Source organism: Myotis brandtii, unplaced genomic scaffold (genome assembly GCF_000412655.1).
Source record: "Myotis brandtii unplaced genomic scaffold, ASM41265v1 scaffold352, whole genome shotgun sequence".
NCBI lineage: Eukaryota > Metazoa > Chordata > Mammalia > Chiroptera > Vespertilionidae > Myotis > Myotis brandtii.
Genome location: NW_005363542.1, coordinates 580,657 through 602,337, shown reverse-complemented (window position 1 = coordinate 602,337; position 21,681 = coordinate 580,657). Strand labels below are relative to the sequence as shown.

Below are 21,681 nucleotides of genomic sequence, written 5' to 3'. Positions count from 1 at the left end.
TTTGTGGAAGAGCCACACTGAAGGGGCCAAAGAGCTGCATGTGCCTCGTGAGCCGCGGTTTGCCGAGCCGCAGTTTGCCGACCACTGGTCTAGGCCAGCGGTCAGCAAACTGCAGCCCGTTGAGTGTGGCTCTTCCACAAAATACCACGTGTGGGTGTGCACGTACAGTGCGACTGAAACTTCGTGGCCACACTGAAGGGGCCAAAGAGCCGCATGTGGCTCATGAGCCACGGTTTGCTGACCACGGGTCTAGGCCATCAAGAGCATTGGAGACGCCTCAGAGTACTTCACTATTGTCAGATCTTAATAACACCCATGTTTTGATGCTGGCGCTTACTTACCATAAGACATTAACAGAAAATTTGTGTACAATAACTAAGGTGACATTTTACAAGGCAATTAAACTTAATGTGATAACAATGCACATAACAGATGTGCTAATAAGAACAATTATAAATACGTTCACATATGCACTGAAAATAAAAAACTATAACACCACCTGGCCTACAGTAATTCTTAGATGCCATCAATTGTATGATGCATACCAATTTGGGGAATATTAAACTGTGAAAAAACTGCATCTTCGAATGAATAAGGTGAATTATAATGAAATGGTGTACCCATGTCAGTCACAGTTATCCAGGTCTATCAAACTGAGATAAACTTAAGATAGTAATAAAAATAATTTTTAAAAACTTCCTTTTAATATAACTCAAAGTAATCAAATATCTGTCTCCTTCCCACTTTTTTTTCCCCTCCCACTTTATATGACAATATAATGGTCAAAAGGGAAGTCTCTATAATATACAGAACAGATGATCAACAAAAAAATAAATAAATCTATTGATCTATTCTGTCTCTTGAAGCATAATGTGAAAAACAAAAACATATTCCTCATATGCAGATCGCAATGCAGTAAGATAATGATCAGGGGGGGAAAAGCTACTGGTTTTTTTCTTTTAAAAGGGATAGCTGACGTAAGAAGCAGAAATTAATCTTACTCTTCTATATGAGAGAATAGCTGCTCTCCTTTTGTATATAATAATTTTAATGACATACTATTTAAGCATAGTTTTATATAAAAACCTTATGGGCATAAACTCTGAAAATCACATGGAAAAAAACACTGCCCAGCAATTTAAAGAACATCTAACTTTATTTAACCATTTTTTATCAGCCCAGGAAAAAAGGAAAAGGTCAACTCTTTTTAATCAAAATTCTCTATTTCAATTTCCATTAAAATTTAAAGATAGCTTTTGGGGGCTAAAAAAAAATTATTTTCTACCTAAGTCCCTTAATAGGCATAACTCCTTTGATTGAATAACACTGTGTGTTTAATAAATATATTTTATGTCCAAAGTTTATAACTATGAGTTCCAATGATCTACTTTCACACACCTGAAAGAGGTCCAGCAGGTCCCCATATCCTAGGGGTTTCCTTGCTCTGAGGAGTTTCACTACATAATTGCAGTTTTTATCCTGGAAAAAAAGAATTAAACTAGGATACCCCACTATGAATAACACTAATAGGGACTAATAAAAGTTTTATTATGATGAATTTTAATGGCCATTAAATAACAAATTGTAATTCTTATGAAAGAAATAAAATGTGATGTGAAAACAATTGCTATCCTCAAAACCCTTAAAATCTACTTAGGGAAAAGACTGATATTACTAACATTTTTAAAAAAATTTAATGGTTCAAAAGGTCTGAAAATGTTTTAAATAACTCAAGAATTGAAAGACAAATAAAAGCATGGAGAGTCTCATATTAAAAGTACATTATTGAAAAAAGGAAGGATTATTCAACAAATGATGTAGGTACAATTAGTAATTTTGCAAAAGAAAATCAAATCTAGGTCCTTATGTAATCCCGTATATTATTAAGAAAAAAATCAAACTGCAGAAAAACTAGAAAATAAATAAAAACTATGTGGTAGGAGAAGAGCTTCCTAAGCAGAGAGCAACAAATTAGAAAATTAGATTATGTAAAAATAAAAAGGATCTAATTAAAAAATTAAAAGGTAAATGACTTGCAGAAAATATACACATGATGGGAATTTAATAGTTTTGCTATATAAATACCTCAAAAATTTGATAAGGAAGATACAAAAACTCAAAATAAATGTAAAATAAAATAAAATATATTCAGAGAAAAATGTGTAATATTAAAGAGAAATGTCAATTAAAATGAGAAGTCATCTGCCTGTTCAATTACCAAAAAGATTTTTTAAAAATAATAATCTGGCAAAGATGTTTTAAAGATACTCACATATATTGGTAAATGCATCAAGTTTTATCTTTGTAGAAAGCAGTGTGGTGACAAATTCCAAGAACATGTTCATACCCTTTAGTTTATTAATTTCATTTCTAGAAATTAATCTTTAAAAAACTCTAAATACTAAAACATGCCTACCATAAAGGAATGGTTAAATAAGCTATAATTACTTACTAAATTATAGAGCAACTTAAAAAAAATGACAAAAGATGGCATCAAAGAAAAGTATTTATGATATAATAAAAAGCAGGATAAAAATTAAAATTTTTCAAAGAAAAAAAAACCCAAACCCAAGGAAATATAATAAATAAGAACACACTATATTGTAAAGAAACTCTGGCCCATTAGCTCAAATTGTGAGCATGACATTAGTTACAGCCCCCTGTGTCTTCTAGCCTGGATTATAGGAATAGCCTACCAACAGACCTCTGCCTTACTGATGGTACATTGAAACGTATCTTCCGAATTGCTGTCAGAGTAATTTACATAAAAATATTAATGTGTCACTTCCCTGATTCAAACTCTTTCCATCAAGCTGCTCAGGATATCACACAATGGTAATACCTGAATAGTGTAACTAAATAGACCAAGATGTTTTATACCTCATGTATATAAGTAATCTCCTTTACTTTCCTCTTCTATAACTTACTTGCCTAGCTATCTCTTTTTCAGGCTTCAAGACTCACCTTCAGATTCCCAGGATGGATTAGGTGCCTTCCCTATGTTTCCATAACAAGCCTATCTATACTTCCATCTTGGCATTTACCACATAGTATTAGAATTCTCTACTTAGGGTCTGTCTCCTTCATTACTCTGTTATCTGGCTGACATGAATTAAATAAGACAAAATGTACTCAAATCATCATAATGGAAAATTAAAGAAAAGTAGAAAAACATACTAGACACATATCTGCATTTAATGAGGGCTTACTACTTCACAAATAATGTACTACCTACTAGCAATATAAGGAAGAGTAAGATATTGATCCTGACCTCACAGGGAGTATGTCATCTGGAAGGGAAAATTTCTGGCAAAGGACTTCAAAAGGCAAGTAAGCTAAACAGCATGGCTCAAATATACTCAAATATATTTCTTATATTTCCATATATATTATAGGTAAATTATATTAACTGTCTTTGTATCACACCTGGTGATTCTTACATAATTATTCCTACTAAGAATATGTTGTATGATATAGTCTATAAATGTTTATGAAATATCACAAGTATATGTATTGATAAGACAATATACTAAATAAAATCAGAAGATAATTTACTTTTTAATGTTGGGGATATCACAAGTATATGTATTGATAAGACAATATACTAAAAATCAGAAGATAATTTACTTTTTAATGTTGGGGGAAAATTACAAAGTATATTTACTCAAATTACTTAAATTAGAGACCTTTTAGTAATAAGATCATGTAGAAATGAAAAAGGTAGGGAATCTATGTGAGGAAAAGAACACAAATCATACATAATAATTATCTGTGTAATATTCTACAAGTATCTGACAGTAGCTGAAAGCAGCTATGGGTAGACGTAATCGTACAGTTTTGTGTAGGCGTTAAATATACAGTTTTAAAAGGCATCGCAACTTCATTGATTTCTTGTTCAAATATTTATTCAAAAAGCAGATTCTCTGTTATGTACTTTTTGAATAGCATAAACTTTCTCAGTCAATTTCAAGTATATTTTAAGATGGGATAATAAAAACAATTTGTAACATATGGTAATCAAATATAAGATTAAGGCATTTGGCCTTGTAAATGAAAAATTTTATGTTGCTATCTCTCATTAACAGTTTTGTTTTTAAAAGAAAAAGGAAATTTTGAGAAAATGATCTGTATATCTGAATCAATGCTGTCATTACCTGGCAAAGCATTCCCACTTATGTCAGCATTCATGACAGCAGTGAAAACAAAGAAAAATAAACATTAAAGGAGGATGCTTAAAAGAAGGGGAGATGTAAAACAAAGATTTATTCTGCAATGTAAATAACCTTCCCTTGGAAAATAAATCTAAGAAAACTAAATTTGGCTAGAAATTTATACTGGGTATCATTAATCAGACTGATCTTAACTCAAGGTTCTAATTTTTATAGCAACCCATTATGTTTTCTGAATATGCAAAGATCTCTGAGAATTCAGTATCTCACCTCATTTAAGATGCCTCAATTATGTATCTTTAACATCCACTACAGCACAAACATAGTAACCTATAGTCCCTAGCACTATAGAGAAGCAAAAATTCCTCAGGAAATTAAAAAAAAAAAAATCAACTAAATTTTTTTCTCAGTATTAACTGTACTCTGAACTAAGTAGTTTAGAAACTACATATTGACGAATTTAAACTCTTTTGTTCTTAAGAGCCTTTGATTTTTTTCAAGATGACAGTGGTCTAAAAAATCTATAAAATTTTAAGTATCAATTGTTATAAATACTTGGTAAAAAACAAACAAAACAAAACACCAGGAAAAATTTTAAATAGCTCCTCAGGTACGTGGCTTTAGATACTATGAATATTAAAGCTTGAATGATTAATTGTATGTGCATAAAGATTTGTTCTACCTTGATTTAGATAAAGCTAAGTGCTTTAGAATGAAATTAATAGCTTACCTATATACTAAACTCATACTGACTGAGAAAATTTTTATTACTCATCCTTAAGGATTAACTAATTAGATATTTTACTTGGTATACAACTCTATAACAGGTAATGATCCTCTAAAGAAATCAGTCTTTTTAAAATATCTTCCATCAACTACAGACCCAATGTAAACTTTTATTATTGGAGAATAATTAAGAACTTACCATAATATCAGCAATGACAGTAGCAAAAGTAAATATGTATAATGATATTCTAATATGATTGTTCTATCATGTCTCCAACTTAAAAATATCCAGATTATAATTTATCTTTAATCATTAATTTTCTCACAATAACTAATCTACCCAACATGCATCTCCTAAAATCCACTTGCCCACCCTCTAAATCCAACAACACATACCTTTGCCTTTTCCCTTCATTTCACCCCTTCTCAACATGCACACTGAGCATTATTCAATGCTATGAATAATGTTGTAAAACTATTTGATGTTTTGACAGAATGTTCAAAATCAGAGAAGAGGCTGTGAGAAACAGATGTAACTGAGGAGCGCTAACCCTAAGGGCAAATTTGCAGCAAAGCTGGCAAGCCTATGTGAAACCCACTCTCACTTCCCATTCTTAAACTGCCCCCAAAAGTCTTCATTTCATTTGGTAATACTCTGAAATTCCACCAATTAGAGATGTATTTGGTATCCTTTTTTCAAAATGTAGAGATTTAGCCCTGACCGGTTTGGCTCAGTGGATAGAGTGTCGGCCTGCAGACTGAAGGGTCCCAGGTTCGATTCCGGTCAAGGGCATGTACCTTGGCTGCGGGCACATCCCCAGTAGGGGGTGTGCAGGAGGCAGCTGATCGATGTTTCTCTCTCATCGATGTTTCTAACTCTCTCTCCCTCTCCCTTCCTCTCTGTAAAAAATCAATAAAATATATATTTTTTTTAAAAAAGTAGAGATTTATGAGAGTTAGAGATTCTTACTAGTATTTAGACTTTGTGTAAATTAACTTAATAGGACTGCTTTTCTCCTATAACTAGCTGAGACCAAAAGCATTATTGGAACTGGAAAAGCAGATTGAAGGAAGGATCAGTGAAGTAAGCAATGATTAAGTAGAAACATGGGGGAGGGGTAGCTGGTATGGAAACCTCGCAACACCATGGCACTGCAGCAGAAAGAATGTGGTGGCTCTGAGTAACCCTGGGTTTGAATCTGTTTCCATCACTTATCATGTGATCATAGGCAAGTAACTTACTCTCTTTACATCTCAACTTGCTCTACTATAAAATAAAAATACTTCCCTACAAGACTGTCTTATATAAGACAGAGTGGCACAAAAAGTTGACATGTAACAAATTTTCAAAAATACCAGTTTCCTTCTTTTCCATGTTCATTACTGATGAAAGAACAGAAAGGCACCAAAGAAAAAGAAGTAGACTATATCAAAATGGTGCCCCCCAAAAAACCTCTTCAAAGCTCTTCTTGAACACCAGGTTCAATCATGAGAATGTAAGAAAACACTTGTTTTCTTTCCTCCACCCCACTCCCATTCTTTCTTCATGACTATAATGCCTTAGTCGCAGGACTGAAAACTCATTTAGTATTACTAGGTTTATTATAACACTACATTATGACTTGTTTATATTAAAAATAAAATAGTCCTTAGAAGGTGGACTGGGAGCCAATCTAACATTCAATTCAATACAACAAATATTAATTGGATAGGTAAGGTGTGTCTTAGGTTATTGACAAAAGGTAGAGGAGAATGAAAAGATGAGTAAGAAAAATCTTGCCTTTAAGGAGTTAATAATTTTATATACTTTACTTCAGAGGATTTTATAGCATTCATCTCTGAGAAACCCAGTTAGTTAATAAGTTAGGAACTTTGTGCTACAAAAACTGTTTGTTTGTTTTTTAAAGATTCTACTTCTATTAGTCAATTTTTCATTGATTATTGAATTTTTAATACAAAAAATTACCTGCCAAAATTTCGGTGTTTCGTGCAGCTATTGTTTTAACTTTTATTATTCCTGATTCAGCAGCCTGCAAGAATAAAAATAATTAGAACACAAGACTTACTTTCAACATGAATTATCTAGGGGAAAAAATCATATATGATAGATAAACTCTCGAGTACAGACTCAGTCACTATTATATTTTTATTTTTAAAACTTCGATAAAATGTAATAAAATATGATTAATTTAATTATTCACATGCAAGCTCTGTACTACAGCATGTTGCTTTCTCTGCCTTAAGGCACATCTGGAATACCCTAATTACTTACAAATTTCGATGTTCAGAAAATAAAAAATAATAAAGAAAAACAAAATTAGGTTTCTCTTCCCCATTTCATACCTTCCTCCCCACCATAAAAATAGCAAAACACTGCAATATCAAGTAAAACTGTTTTGAATTAGAAGAGAATGGATAACCAAACACTTATTACTTTCAGTTTTTTAAACACCCATTCAGTTTTCACAAAATGTCTGAAACACTACATCATAAGTATGTTTAGTACTTGGAGATCAGATGGCATTTTATGCAATGCCACAGAACTGTGATGTCCAATATGGTAGCCATTGATTACATGTGACTATTAAGCACATTGTATGTGGTTAGTCTGAAATAAGCTGTGCTCTAAGTTTAAAACACACTAGATTTTTGAAGACTTAGTGTGATAAAAAATGTAAACTATCCCTTAAATATTTGTATTGAATGTTGAAGTGACATTATTTTGAACACACTGGGTTAAATAATATATATTATTAAAATGAATGGTGTTTTTACTTTTTAAATTCAATTTAAAATTGTATCTATGGATTATACTTGTGGTCCACATTATATTTCTATTGGACAATGTTAACATAAATATTGATATACAGCTTCCATCATAGAAACTCAGGATATTTTAACTACCAAGAAACATGCCATGGGGGAAAAAGGAGGACCTATGTAATACTTTCAACAATAAAGATTAAAAGAGAAAATAAGATAAAATAAAATAAAAAGAAGCATGTCTATTTTCTACTTATTCTGGTCTCCACACCTCTAAAAATAATACACAAATACTTATATGTCCAAGTTTCCCTATTAATTTGCTTGCTACTTGCTCATCTATTTTGTTACCTCTTACTACTTGCTAAAGAACAAGTGGTACCATGCTCTAAATGTATAAAAATAATTATGGAAGAACACCATGTCTTATGGGTTCTTAGTCTGAGAACCAGTGAATTAATGCATAAAATAAATAACACATTGTTGACTACACTATGTGTAGACCTTTGCTATTTGTTGGCTTCCAACCATATAAAACCCTTGCTTTTATTTGAAGAATTCACAACTTCACAAGTTTTGATGCAAGATAGAGGCTATGTTCCACTATTAAAAAAGGAAAATGCCAGATGTGTGCTTGCTTTTCCACATGTCCTGGCAGCCCACACTTATCTCACTCACACACTATCATATGGGAACTAGTGGCACAGAAAAGCAAAGAGACAAGAGACAATTCTTTCTGACAATGGCCACAGTGGAGATGACATGTACTTTCCAAGAGCAGTGATGGCAGCAGAACCAGTGGTTGCATGAAGGGGCCAGTGCAACCAGGAGTGCAATCTGAGGCACCCAGTCACTGTTCAGCAGAGACAGCAGTAATGATCTCGCTAGCATGTTGTGCTGTGACTCTAGCTGCTTAGCCTCTCTTTGTTCCTGTACTTTTTCTAAGGCTGGCTCCATCCAGCCTTCTACAAATGCTGTGAACCGCTCAATTTCATTTCTATTTATATCTGCCAGAGTCAGATTTCATTGCTCACAACTAAGAGCCCTAATGGTTACACTTAGGACTTAATAATTTTAAGAAGTAGAAATGTCCCAAATTAAAAGACCATCGCTACTTGCCGAAAAATATAGTAAAAATAAAGGGACTATTTAAAACAAATAAAAATAAAGGGACTATTTCAGGAAAAGAGTATTGATTTCCTGATTATTTGGAGCCGTGCATATTAGAAACTTAAAAAAATCCTGATGCCCATTCCTTAAATCAGAATAAATGCCAGTAAGGTCCAGGCATAAGAAGTTTTAATATCTTCAGGTGATTTCAACAGGCAGCAATATTTAGGAGGCTATTGCAATAACATAAGCAAGATATGTGGTGGATACGCGAGAGGTGACACTGATTGAGATAGTAAAAAGTGGTCAAATTCTGGATATACTTTAAAGATGTACAAAACAGCAAATTTACTACTGTAAAAATTAAAGAACACTGAAATTATTATTCATACTTTGTTATACTCATACACCTCAACTCAAACTATCTTGGGTACATTTCTTATTGGGCCAAATGAAATTAATCTGTGGTCACTGAGATTTCTTCTACCATAATTTTCAAATATTCAACCTCTCCCCCTTCTCACTATGGCCCTATGTACCCTGCATATGCTTAAATTCAACATTTTATTCTGCTTCAGTCAAAAGAGCTTGATCAAAGTAATCCTATATAATAAGAGAGGAATATGCTAATTAGCCATGACCGGTATGCAAATTGACCATCACTCCAACACACAAGATGGCCACCCCCATGTGGCCACAAGATGGTCACCACAAGATGGCCTGCAGGGGAGGCCAGTTAGGGGTGACCGGGCCGGCAGGGGAGGGCAGTTGGAGGCGACCCTCAGTTGGGGGCGACCAGGCCTGCAGGGCAGGGCAGCTGGGGGTGACCAGGCCAGCAGGGGAGGGCTGTTGGGGGCGATCGGGCTGGCAGGGGAGCAGTTAGGTGTCGATCAGGCTGGCAGGGGAGTGGTTAAGGTGATAATCAGGCTGGCAGGCAGAAGCAGTTAGAGGCAATCAGGCAAGCAGGCAGGCAAGCGATTGGGAGCCAGCAGTTCTGGATTGTGAGAGGGATCCCAGATTGGAGAGGGTGCAGGCTGAGCTGAGGTGCGCGCGCGCGCACACCCACACACACACACACACACACACACACACACACACACACAACCAGTGCACGAATTTTATGCACCAGGCCTCTAGTCCATCATAAAAGCCAATGTAATTTGTCCTGGCTTTCTGAATTCTAGTCAGTATGACCTTTCCAAATCCTAACTGTTTCTAAAAATCAGTCCTGTAGCATGCGAGGTATCAGTAAACGATGTCAAATTTGCCATATACTATTTTAATTTCCTAAGATAAATAAGAGTGGACTCATGTATATATCATACATAAGTATAAATAAATCAACTTATAAATAAGTATACAATATGTTAAAAAAATATTTTTACACATAAGGAAGAAGACAATGGAGTGTTGTCATTTTTTTAAGTAGTTCCAAAGAAGTGTTTTAAAATATATGTAACTGATATTTTCATTCCTAAACTCAAGAAATCACCCAAGAACTACTTGCAGCCTTAGATATAATTAGACCTATTTCATGGCTCCTCATTTGAAACTGTAACATCTTATTCTCATAGGCACCCTGTGTTGCTGGGAAGTTTCACTATCAATGTTTATTGACAACACATATATCAGGGTCCCCCTAACCACTGCAGCCTTACTTCATACATAGACCTAGCCAACATCTTCAATAGTAACCTGTATAAATGGAAGTATTCAGACTCAGATTTCCTTCTATTTGTCAAGAATTATCTGTGTGAAGAAGAATCTTTATCTTCTTGCTTTAAAAATAACCCCTACTCTGATCAGATACCTTGATACCTACATGGGAACTACACAATCGTAAACATAGTTATTTTTTCTGAATTGACCCCATGGGGGGAAAAAAGTGCTAGATTGTGCGGACTTGGATAGAGATGATATAGGTTAAGATGGACAATTTAATATCTCTATTCCTGAAGGCAATCTGTGAGTTGGCAAAGAGAGTCAAAAGTCTTCAATACACTGAATACACTGCAGCACTTAATACTTGTTACTTTTAAAATTAATCTCTCGACAAATATTTTTTTCTCTTTCTCAATAGCCTTTACTTACCAAAATAGACACCAGTCTGTGAATACAGAGCCTAGCAGTGATGGCGAACCTTTTGAGCTTGGTGTGTCAGCATTTTGAAAAACCCTAACTTAACTCTGAAAATTACCTTTTGAGCTCGGCGTGTCAGCATTTTGCAAAACCCTAACTTAACTCTGGTGCCGTGTCACATATAGAAATTTTTTGATATTTGCAACCATAGTAAAACAAAGATTTATATTTTTGATATTTATTTTATATATTTAAATGCCATTTAACAAAGAAAAATCAACCAAAAAAATGAGTTCGCGTGTCACCTCTGACACGCGTGTCATAGGTTCGCCATCACTGGCCTAGTGCATAGAAAAGCAGAGACAGGAGAGAATGCTGATTCTTCTTCCAAGACCACCTAGAATATCCCTTGACCTCACTTCTCAATAAAATCTTCCTGGGCAGTCTCTCAATTCCATGGTTTCAACTTTCTAAACTATGAAGACTCCTAAATTATATTCCTGTTCTTTACCTATATCCTAAACTATAGAACTTCTTAACCTAGATATTTAAAAGACACCGTAAATTCAAGACATTAAAAATAGATGTCTCTCTTTTTTAAAAAATATATTTTATTGATTTTTTACAGAGAGAAAGGAGAGGGATAGAGAGTTAGAAACATCGATGAGAGAGAAACATCGATCAGCTGCCTCCTGCACACCTCCTACTGGGTATGTGCCCGCAACCAAGGTACATGCCCTTGACCGGAATCGAACCTGGAACCTTTCAGTCCACAGGCCAACACTCTATCCACTGAGCCAAACCGGTTAGGGCTAGATGTCTCTCTTAAACCCCCTGCTCCAACTTCCACCTCAGCACCTGAAAAAAACTGTTTCTTCTTCCCATAAATTCTATCTTTCTGAGCAGCAACAGCATCCATCCAGATGTCACCGACCAGATATCTGGTGTTTCTCCCTCATCCCACAAATCTAACCAGTTACAAAGATTATGTAGTGAACATATCTTATATTCATTTTCTTCTCAGATTCCACTTCTAAACCTTCAACCTTCTCATTATCAACCTAAACTAAGAGACTTCTCTATTTACAGTCTTGTCCTCCATCTATCCACTGTCCCAATTCAATGGTTCCCAACACCCACCCCTACTAGTGAATCTCAAAATTGAGTAGTATAAGGACAACTTTTAAAAATAAAAATTCTCATGGACCTACCAAGTCACTGACAAATTTCAGTTAGTATAAATAAAATTTAAAATAAACTCATTTTTATAGCTATTAAATTACAAAGCCAACAAGTCCACAAATTAAATACGAACCCAAAATAACACTAATTTAATGTGGAAAATAATGTTTTACTGAAATTAAACCACTGCTAAAAGCATGAGGATACCTGTAAATTTATGGTGCAAGTTCTTCTGATTTTGGTACTCTTACAGAACCATAAGCAGTGACAGAAACCATTTCTTCCATCACTTTTTTTAGTGGCAACTTTTTAATAGTGGGCTCTCTATAGTTTGTACCTGTAACATTTTATCCCATTCATTTCATTATATAACTTCTTCTCCATTCCAGCTGCAAGCCCCATGAGGATAAAAAACAAATGTCATTCATCTCTCACTATTACTAATGCCTATCACAGTGCCTAGCATATGGTAGCTATATAATAATTGTTTCTAAACAAACAAATGAAAATTTCTAAATAGAGGGAGAGACTTTAGTGCCCACTAATTGAAAAATCCAGAGAAAATTTGATCCAGAGATTCGCAATGCCATCAGAGCTACAGTTTCACTTCTCTGCCATTCTCTTGGTTCTCTGTTCTTCCTGGGTAAGTTCATCATCAGGCTGCTTGCAATCTTGACAATAAAAATATTTGTAGCCACCATTTTACTCTACACCTCACCATTTTATATGACACTAGAGGCCCGGTGCACGAATTTAGTGCACTTGGGGGCAGGGGGTGTCCCTCAGCCTGGCCTGCGCCCTCTCGCAGTCTGGGAGCCCTCGGGGGATGTCCGACTGAAGGCTTAGGCCTGCACCCCACAGGGAGTGGGCCTAAGCCAGCAGTCGGACATCCTTAGCTGCGCTTGCCAGCTGTGAGTCCGGCTTCCGGCTGAGTGGTGCTCCCTCTGTGGGAGCGCCTGACCACCAGGGGGCAGCTCCTGGGTTGAGCATCTGCCTCCTGGTGGTCAGTGCACATCATAGCAACCGGTCATTCAACCGTTCAATTTGCATATTAGCTTTTTATTATATAGGACTATAGGGTCTCTTGCTGTAGCTCTTGAGAAGAAAGAAGAAACTCTCCTTTTCCAAAAGCACTCATTGGCACTATGTGACCTGGGCAGAAATGAAGATAAGAAATGAAGGACAAAAATGAAGGGTTTAAACTAGATCAAACTAATTGAGGGACCCTGGAGCAAAAAATTAGATTAACTTAAATCCAAATGGGTTGAAAATGAAGAAAGAGTACAGCCTACCATGGAAGGTAATAAGAGGGAATGAAGGCTATGAAGGGAATTAACAAATGTCCACTAGTAGAACTATGTACAAACTTATGTAGATATAAAAATTAACTGCTACTTCCCTTGGCTTGGCCTGCGGGATCGGGCTGAAACTGGCTCTCTGACATCCCGAGGGGTCCCGGATTGCAAGAGGGCACAGGCCAGGCCGAGGGACCCCACTGCACAATCGGGGCCAGGGAGGGACTCGGGAGGTTGGCCAGCCAGGGAAGGACCACGGAAGGGCTCCAGGGTGTGTCCAGCCCTTCTTGCCCATCATGATTGGCTGGACCCCAGCAGCAAGCTAACCTACCAGTCGACTGCCTGCCCCCTGGTGGTCAGTGCACATCATAGCGAGCAGCTGAGCGGCCTTAGCATATCATTAGCATATTACACTTTGACTAGTTGAACGGATAACCGGACGACCGGACATTTAGCATATTAAGCTTTTATTATATAGGGTAGAACCCAATTGCTTTTAACATGAGCAAATTTCTCTGACCAAAGTCAACAAAAAAAGCCATAGTGCATTACAAAATACTAAGCCAAAATAGCTCCCAATTACCGTATTTTTCCATGTATAAGACACCCCACACTTTTCCAACCCAAAATTAAGAAATCAATTATTTTAAACATTTTGCTGACTTTCCTCTTAAGGCGTTCTTTTTTGGCATCTTAAGGAGTTGTTCTTCCTGTTTTCTCCACTGTCTGATCATACACTTAGTGGGGAGAGGTCCAAATTGTCTCTGCAGCTCTATTTCCATGCTCTTTTGCATAGCTGATTACATTCAGTTTGAATTTTGCAAAGTAAGACAATCGCTTACCGGTATTTATCTTTTTATTTTTTGACAACTTCATGGGCTCAGAACGTTCAGGTCTCTGTTGCATCTGCACACTCTCCACCTCCAATTACGGGATCAACTGATGTCAATAACATTAAGGCTCATGATTGGAGAAAGCCTGTTTGACAAGGTATGGGCAGCTATGCACTCTCACAACTCCCTCCTTGGCTGACTTCCGTGTATAAGATGCCCCTCGATTTTCAGTCTAACGATTTTAGAAAAAAAATAGCATCTTACATACGGAAAAATATGGTAAGCATGTAAACACTATCTAGCCCTCACTTGAAACCTGTATGGTTTTGTTAACCAATGCCTCCCCAATAAACTCAATTAAAAAAAAAATGTTTCTAAGTGTGGTTGAAATTATTAATAGCCCTTTCTGTTTTGGAGTGTCATATTTGCTGTGTCTGATGTACTGCACTTAAAGAGAAATGGCTCTCTCTTTGCTTTGGGATTGAGTTTTACATTGAATGGGTAGTTATTCAAACGGCACTGTTATATATGAAAACACTGACTTTTAAGAGACTGATGTGGGATGAGAGGAGGGTCACTTTGTCTTGCCTCCTGGATTTCGTATTAAGGAGCCCTAATTATCTACGTAATAGTGAACCACTTTGCCTTCTAGCTCCTATAACATAATATTTAAAAGAAGAAAAGAAAAAAGAGGAACAATAAATTAAATGGACTTGACAGTCCAAATGCCACTGGACAGTTTTCACAGGTCTCTACAAAAGAGAGCGGTGATAAAATCTGTGTCCCAAACCTTCCTCTCTTGCTGGCAACAAGGGGGAATTTTGCAGCTTATACCACAGCCATTTTTCGAAGATGTAAATACTGCTTCACGGATTCCAGTAGTTACTTTCAAAATACACAAGGGATTTTATTCCCTTTATGAGTCAGTAACCCATAAGGAAAAAAAAAAAGCTGTGTCTGAAGATGTTAATTACCAACATTATCAATACCAGCAGCGAGAAACTGAAAGCAAGTATTCTGGAAGTTGTTAAGTGAATTATGGTGAATGGACTATGATGAAAGATAATGCATTCATTGAAATAACAATAAGACTTGTACATATAGAAAATGTTTAGCCCTAACCGGTTTGGCTCAGTGGACTGAGCATTGGTCTGCAGGCTGAAGGGTCCCAGGTTTGATTCCCGTCAAGGGCATGTACCTTGGTTGCGGGCACATCTCCAGTAGGGGGAGTGCAGGAGGCAGCTGATCGATGTTTCTCTCTCATCAATGTTTCTAACTCTTTATCCCTCTCCCTTCCTCTTAAAAAATCAATAAAATATATTTAAAAAAGAAAAGAAAATGTTTAAGCTAAAGTATCAAGTGAAGGAAAAATTACCAATGTATGGACACAGTGATAGCAGGTCTATCAGTATAACTGTATGGATGGACGCCAACTGCAAGAGGAGGCAAAAATGAAGTTGTGAAGATATCAACTGGATTAAAGCAGGACCCATGAGAAGACCATCTTGGAATACACCTCATGGGAACAGATCACAGAGTCTTTTTGAACTGATAGCCTGGGAGCAAGCAGGACATCAAAAGTTGACTTAAATGAACCAATAACTCGTAACTGGAACCACATAATTTGACTATAAGACTTTTTTCCCCCTTTGCTCAACATAATTTCAACATGAAGAGGCAGCATGGAGGAATAGAAATTGGGCAAGGAGTCTGGGTTGAATCTCTGGGTTTAAACTCTGCTTTAATCCCTGCTCTATCATTTATAAACTGATCGAACTTCGTCATAGGTAAAACGGGTTTATCTTTGGGATTTGAACAGTTCAATAACTAATGCTTTTCTCTTCCTCCAATAAGAATCTGAATAAAATTAAAACCTACGTGGGGAAAAAACAACATTATCCAACCCTCATTCTTCACTGTCATAAGGTCCTGAAAATGAGATCTCCCTACCAGAAGAGCAAACTGACTTGGGCCTCAGTACCCAAAGAGTTGGCTAAGGGGAGAATCCTGTTATGGTAAGTTGCAACTTTTATCAGGCCTGAATGGGCAAGAGAAAAAAAAGACCAGCCAAGGAAGACTATTTATACTTTATTATTTATACCCTTACCAAATCCACTTCAATAAAAAAGAAAAAAAATCCACTAAAAAACATAATTCTGACCACCTCAACTCAAATGACCTTCATTCCCTTTGCTCTTCTACCACCCACTCCCTGAACCTCATCATCCTCTACCGTAACACTACTTGGTATTCTAAAATCCAATGTCCCACTATTGTCCCAACCCCTATCCTTCTAACTCTCTCACTCCCCAAATCCTTTGCTCTTTGATTAAATTGTTACCGCTAGACCCTTAACCCATCCATCTTCTTCCAATCAATCAAAGTTTTATTGAATTTCCTTCTTTGGGAATACAATCTAGATCTTATGATCTATCATCATTCAACCATTCTCCCTGCCAAGACATATTCCAATGAATTTCTCCTCCACTTTGCCAATGTGATCCAAAGCTCCTCTCAAACTTCCTACCCATCACTTCTTTCGTCACTAATTAATCACAGCAACAAGCTTGTTTCCCTATCTTACCAAGAAAACAAAGTCATAGGTCAAACTGTCCACAACTTCCTCTCTCTACTATGCCCCTCATACAAATTTATCAGATTTGAACCCATGTTTTCCTTTTCCCTTCCTCTGGCAGAAAAGAATGTTCTATCTCAGACTGAAAGCTAGTTCATACACTTATGGCCCTAAAACTCCAGCTATCTCAGGGACCTTGCTCTAGCAAGTATTCCCTTTCTCTCCCAAATCCTTAACCTTAGTCTGCCCACATGCCTCTTTCCCTTTAATGCTTTTGTTTCCCAAAGTTCCTTCTTTAGTCTTAATGCTCTCACTTACACACTCTTCCTGGCCCATCTTATCTACTCTTATGGTTTCTACTATCATGTATAAACTGATACTCCTAAATCTGAAATTTTAGGCCTCCTTCTTAAGTACCAAACCATCATTTTCAAATACCTACTGGTCAGTTCCACATGAATGTCACACATAAATCTTAAACTTAATTAATATATTCGTGACTACTCATTTTCCACCAAAACATTTCCTCCTATATTCCTTCTTTTAGTTACCCACTCTGTTTCCCAAGCTAGACATCTGAGAGGCATCATAGATTTCTCTCTCTACATAAGCAAAGGTCACTATGCCCTGGTAATTATATCTGTTAAATCTCTTTTTAACCCATACTCTCTATTTTACCCATGTTTACCACAATGCAAGCAACTTCCTGTCTACCACCACTGTTACCTCAGTGCAAGCAATCATCACTTTTTAAAATCTGCTCTCTGCCTCATTCTCAATCCTCTCTAATTCTTCCCACTAATACTGTTACAGTAATGTTACTAAATGAATTTGATCATACACTCCATTTTAACAGCTTTAAAAGTTTTAATGGCTCCCATGAAATTTATTTTACATGGAACACAAACATTTTCTGTTTCCTCTTCCCAGAATGACCCCCACCATCACCACCACCACCTTCTGCTGACTACCTTTTCATCATATAAAGAAGCACTCAACTCAAGAATTACAAACTCTATGCCCTAGCTGGTTTGACTCAGTGAATAGAACATCAACATGAGGACTGAAGGGTCGCGAGTTCGATACTGTGGTTAAGGGCACATGCCCAGGTTACGGGCTCCATCCCCAGTAGGGGGCGTGCAGGAGGCAGCCAACCAATGATTCTCATCATTGATGTTTTAATCTCTCCCTCTCCCTTCCTCTCTGAAATCAATAAAAAATATGTTAAAAAAAGAATTACAAACTTTGATCACATTTCCATGTCCAGTTAGATCCCCTCATCTGTCTACAGAGTGGTGCCTGCAAATAGGAAATGACTAAAAAGGTTTTAGTCATTAAATACATAAACAAAGTTTCAGAGGTTACTGCATCTGAAGGTCACTAAATATCAATTACATGGAAGTAATTTTATAAAGCTTTAAATTTTTTAAACAAAAAATTTTTTTCATACAAATATTCCAAAACAACTTAGCTAGTATTCTTGTTCTTAAAAAAAAAAGTTATACTGCTGAGGTATGAAGATTTATATTTAAGGACTAAGAAAAATAAGCAGGTATAAAAAAGAGGAAGGGATGTATTACTGTTAATTAACCACTCCCCTTATTAGAAAATGACAGAATAAAATTATGGCCAGTATAAAAACTATTTAATATGCAAAGTACATATTTATAAGTGAAAACAATTAAGATGGAGAAAACTATGTAGAAAATCCAAAGATAAGTAATAACAGTAAATAAGGCACTATCCTTTATCAATATTTATTTCTTCTGTTTTTCTATCAGGTTTGAAATCTTAAAAATGTTATCATTAATTTAAAAATATATACAATTGCCTGGCCAGTGTGGCTCAGTGGTTGAGCACTGACCTATGAACCAGGAGGTCAAGGTTCAATTGATTCCTGGTCAGGGTACATGCCCTGGTTGCAGACTCCATCACCAGTAGGGGGCGTGCAGAAGGCAGCTGATCAATGATTCTCTCTCATTATTGATGTTTCTGTCTATCTCTCCGTCTCCCTTCTTTCTGAAATCAATAATATATATAGCACCAAGCACTGTGGCCAACTATAGAATGCCTCACTTCAAGTATTGGGGAAGAATACATCTCTTCAAAAGCACATATGCAATTAACACTGTCCTGTATTAATCTGCTCACTGTTCTTGAGCAGATTAATAAGTAGTCAGAACAAGTATTTTCAGGTAATATTGTGAAGATATTGGGAGAGTGTAAACTATTGAACTAGTATAATGATGAAAATGCTTCTTAAACGTAGAAAGGCTTTACCTGAGGGTCTATCAATCACATCCTCCTCCCCAAATAAAAATCACCAAATAAAACTGAAAACTTATCAGTTCCTTAAAGAACAAAAGGCAAAATTTGGCATTGGTATTAAATTACAGGAAACTTTTAATTCAACCAAAATATATCTTGAAAGTAAAGCCTCCCTCCTAAAAAATCATCACTACATAAGCAAAGGTCACTATGCCCTGGTAATTATATCTGGTAAATCTCTTTTTAATCCATACTCTCTCTTTCATTCTTTTTTTTAAAATATATTTTATTGATTTTTTTACAGAAAGGAAGGGGGAGGGATAGAGAGTTAGAAACATCGGTGAGAGAGAAACATCGATCAGCTGCCTCCTGCACACCTCCCACTGGGGATGTGCCCACAACCAAGGTACATGCCCTTGACCGGAATCGAACCTGGGACCTTTCAGTCCGCAGGCCGATGCTCTATCCACTGAGCCAAACCGGTTAGGGCTCTTTCATTCTTGTTTTAAACTTGTGAAATAGTCAAAGTCATTTTTCAATTTCTAAAATAGGGCCTTAGTATATTAGAAGTATCATTAGTTGTGGAATCAAAGTTCTTAACATTCAGTAAATTCTTACAGAGTATGCACTATGTATACAATTATGTATCAGAGATAGTCACAACATTTACTTCTGTCATTACCTCAAAGACTAGGTGCAATTACTAAATATCTCTTTAGCCAGTGTACAAGTAAAACAGCGAATGAGCTATACTGAAAGTTCCTAGGTTAGAAATGAATTGAGTTCTAGAACTTTGTAAGTTACCTGTTTGGAACTCTGAATGCCTTTTCCAATAGAAATAATTTAATAAATGGCAACTGAATTCTCATGCTAGAGGCCTACAGAAGAATCACAGTTTTTATGTAATTTATAAAGTCAGTTATATAAATTATTAAAATTATAAAATAGGATTTGACATTTAAGAGCATTTCTCTTATAATGGGAACAGCCTAATTTTTAAAATTAGTTATTACTTTCAACAGAAGATGATATAGGGAAAATAAAAACCAATATCAAAATAAATTTTTTAATATCTGAAATAAAACATTTCATAATGATGATCATCTTTCCAAAAGTGGTACATCTGATTCCCAACATTGAGTAATATTTGCTCACTTTATTAAAGAAATACTAGATGATGTCCGTTAAAAATGAGACCAAAGCACTTGCAGACAAGTTAAGGTTCCTTGGAAGCCTAAAATCCAAACTTTTTGGGGTAAGTTCTAACTACCGAATCTTTACAATAATAAAGGCAAAACATTTAATTATGAAAAATACTTCAAAATTCCTTGGTGAACTTTTAGGGCAATTAGTAAATGAAACTGCAGATATACTATACTACATTAAATGGAAATAAAAATAAGCCCTGGCTGGTTTGGCCCAGTGGATGAAGCATCAGCCTGCGGACTGAAGGGTCCCAGGTTTGATTCTGGTCAAAGACCACATACCTGAGTTGTGGGCTTGAGCTCCAGTGGGGGACATGCAGGAGGCAGCCAATCAATGATTCTCTCTCATCATTGATGTTTCTATCTCTCTTTCCCTCTCCCTTCCTCTCTGAAATCAATAAAGATATATTTAAAAACAACAACAAAAATAAAATAATTGCTTTGACAAAAATAGCACTGAAATATCTTATTCCAGAAATGCGGAAATAAATTAAGCAGCGTTTTAAAAAGGCTTAAGAGAAATTAAATGGCACCTTAAGAGAAAGAGCCAATAATGAATAAATGTTAAAAATTTCAATTAAGTATTTAGAGAATTTAATTTGTATAGACGTATTTAATTATATGAGCCTCTTTAATAATACCCTTTTCTGCTCTGACAACTTTCCCATCGTAATCTAATAAATGCACCCTTTAACCCTACTTTACATCTGAAGTAAAACTGAAGTTCAGAGAGGTTAAGCTGTATTCCTAGCACAAACTTCCCACTTTCGTCTTGCTCATAACAAGGTTGAACATGGTTACTGTGTGTCGTCAATACACGTCCTAAGTGAGGTGTATCTGGGCAACTCCATAATACTTCACGGGTTGACACAGAGTTCAGCTGCAGGACAACATGACCAGAAAAGCTACTTCCAACGGAGTGACCTATACTATACAGGTGAGGAGCACGGATTTCACCACACGATGAATGCGAGCTTTTAGAAGCAACAAACAAAAATTTTTTTCAACTCTGGCTTGGCTTTTCCGAGCGTGGAAAAGGCCAGAAAAGGCGAGGCCAGAAAGGGCTGCATCGGCTCACACCGCGAACTTCATTCCTCGCTCCCGAGCCCAGGAGCGCAGAGGAAATCAGAGCGCCGCAGACCTCTCCCCAGGAAACCATCAGACGCGTTAGTGGAACCGGACAGGGCAAGGCCAAGTGAAAACTGGACCGGGTCTGAGAGGACGGCTTACCTCCTTGACAGGTGGGAATTTCTTCTTGCACTCCAGGGACAGGGCCCTCAGGTCGCCCTGCATGTTCTCCAGCAGCTTCTTGACCGCTTCGGGGCTGTTGGTGCTGGACATGATCCACCAAGTTCCGAGCCAATTTCCGAGCGGCGCAAACGAACTCCGGCACTGTCAGCTCCCGGGGGCGACAGGCAACTGCCCCCAGCCACCTCCGGCCCCCCCGCAGCCCGCCTCTGGGGCTCCGCGGGGACT

General features: G+C 36.6%; 1 protein-coding gene across 11 annotated transcripts in view; it reads right to left on the bottom strand.

The window, feature by feature from the left end:
• MON2 (MON2 homolog, regulator of endosome-to-Golgi trafficking) overlaps positions 1–21,675 on the bottom strand; it is a 124,109-nt gene extending 102,434 nt beyond the window's left edge. For 7 of the 11 annotated variants that reach the window (XM_005871676.2, XM_005871678.2, XM_005871677.2 and 4 more), the window contains exons 1-2: positions 21,436–21,675; positions 6,862–6,925 (exon numbers count right to left, since the gene is read on the bottom strand). In XM_005871676.2, the coding sequence (XP_005871738.1) occupies positions 6,862–6,925; positions 21,436–21,546 (175 nt within the window). In that variant the 5' untranslated portion in view covers positions 21,547–21,675. Of the gene's footprint in view, positions 1–1,398; positions 1,480–4,154; positions 4,172–6,861; positions 6,926–21,435 lie in introns of those variants that run through there. The other 4 variants (XM_014544130.1, XM_005871682.2, XM_014544131.1 and 1 more) reach the window with 4 other exon arrangements.
• Between the last annotated feature and the right edge of the window lie 6 nt (positions 21,676–21,681).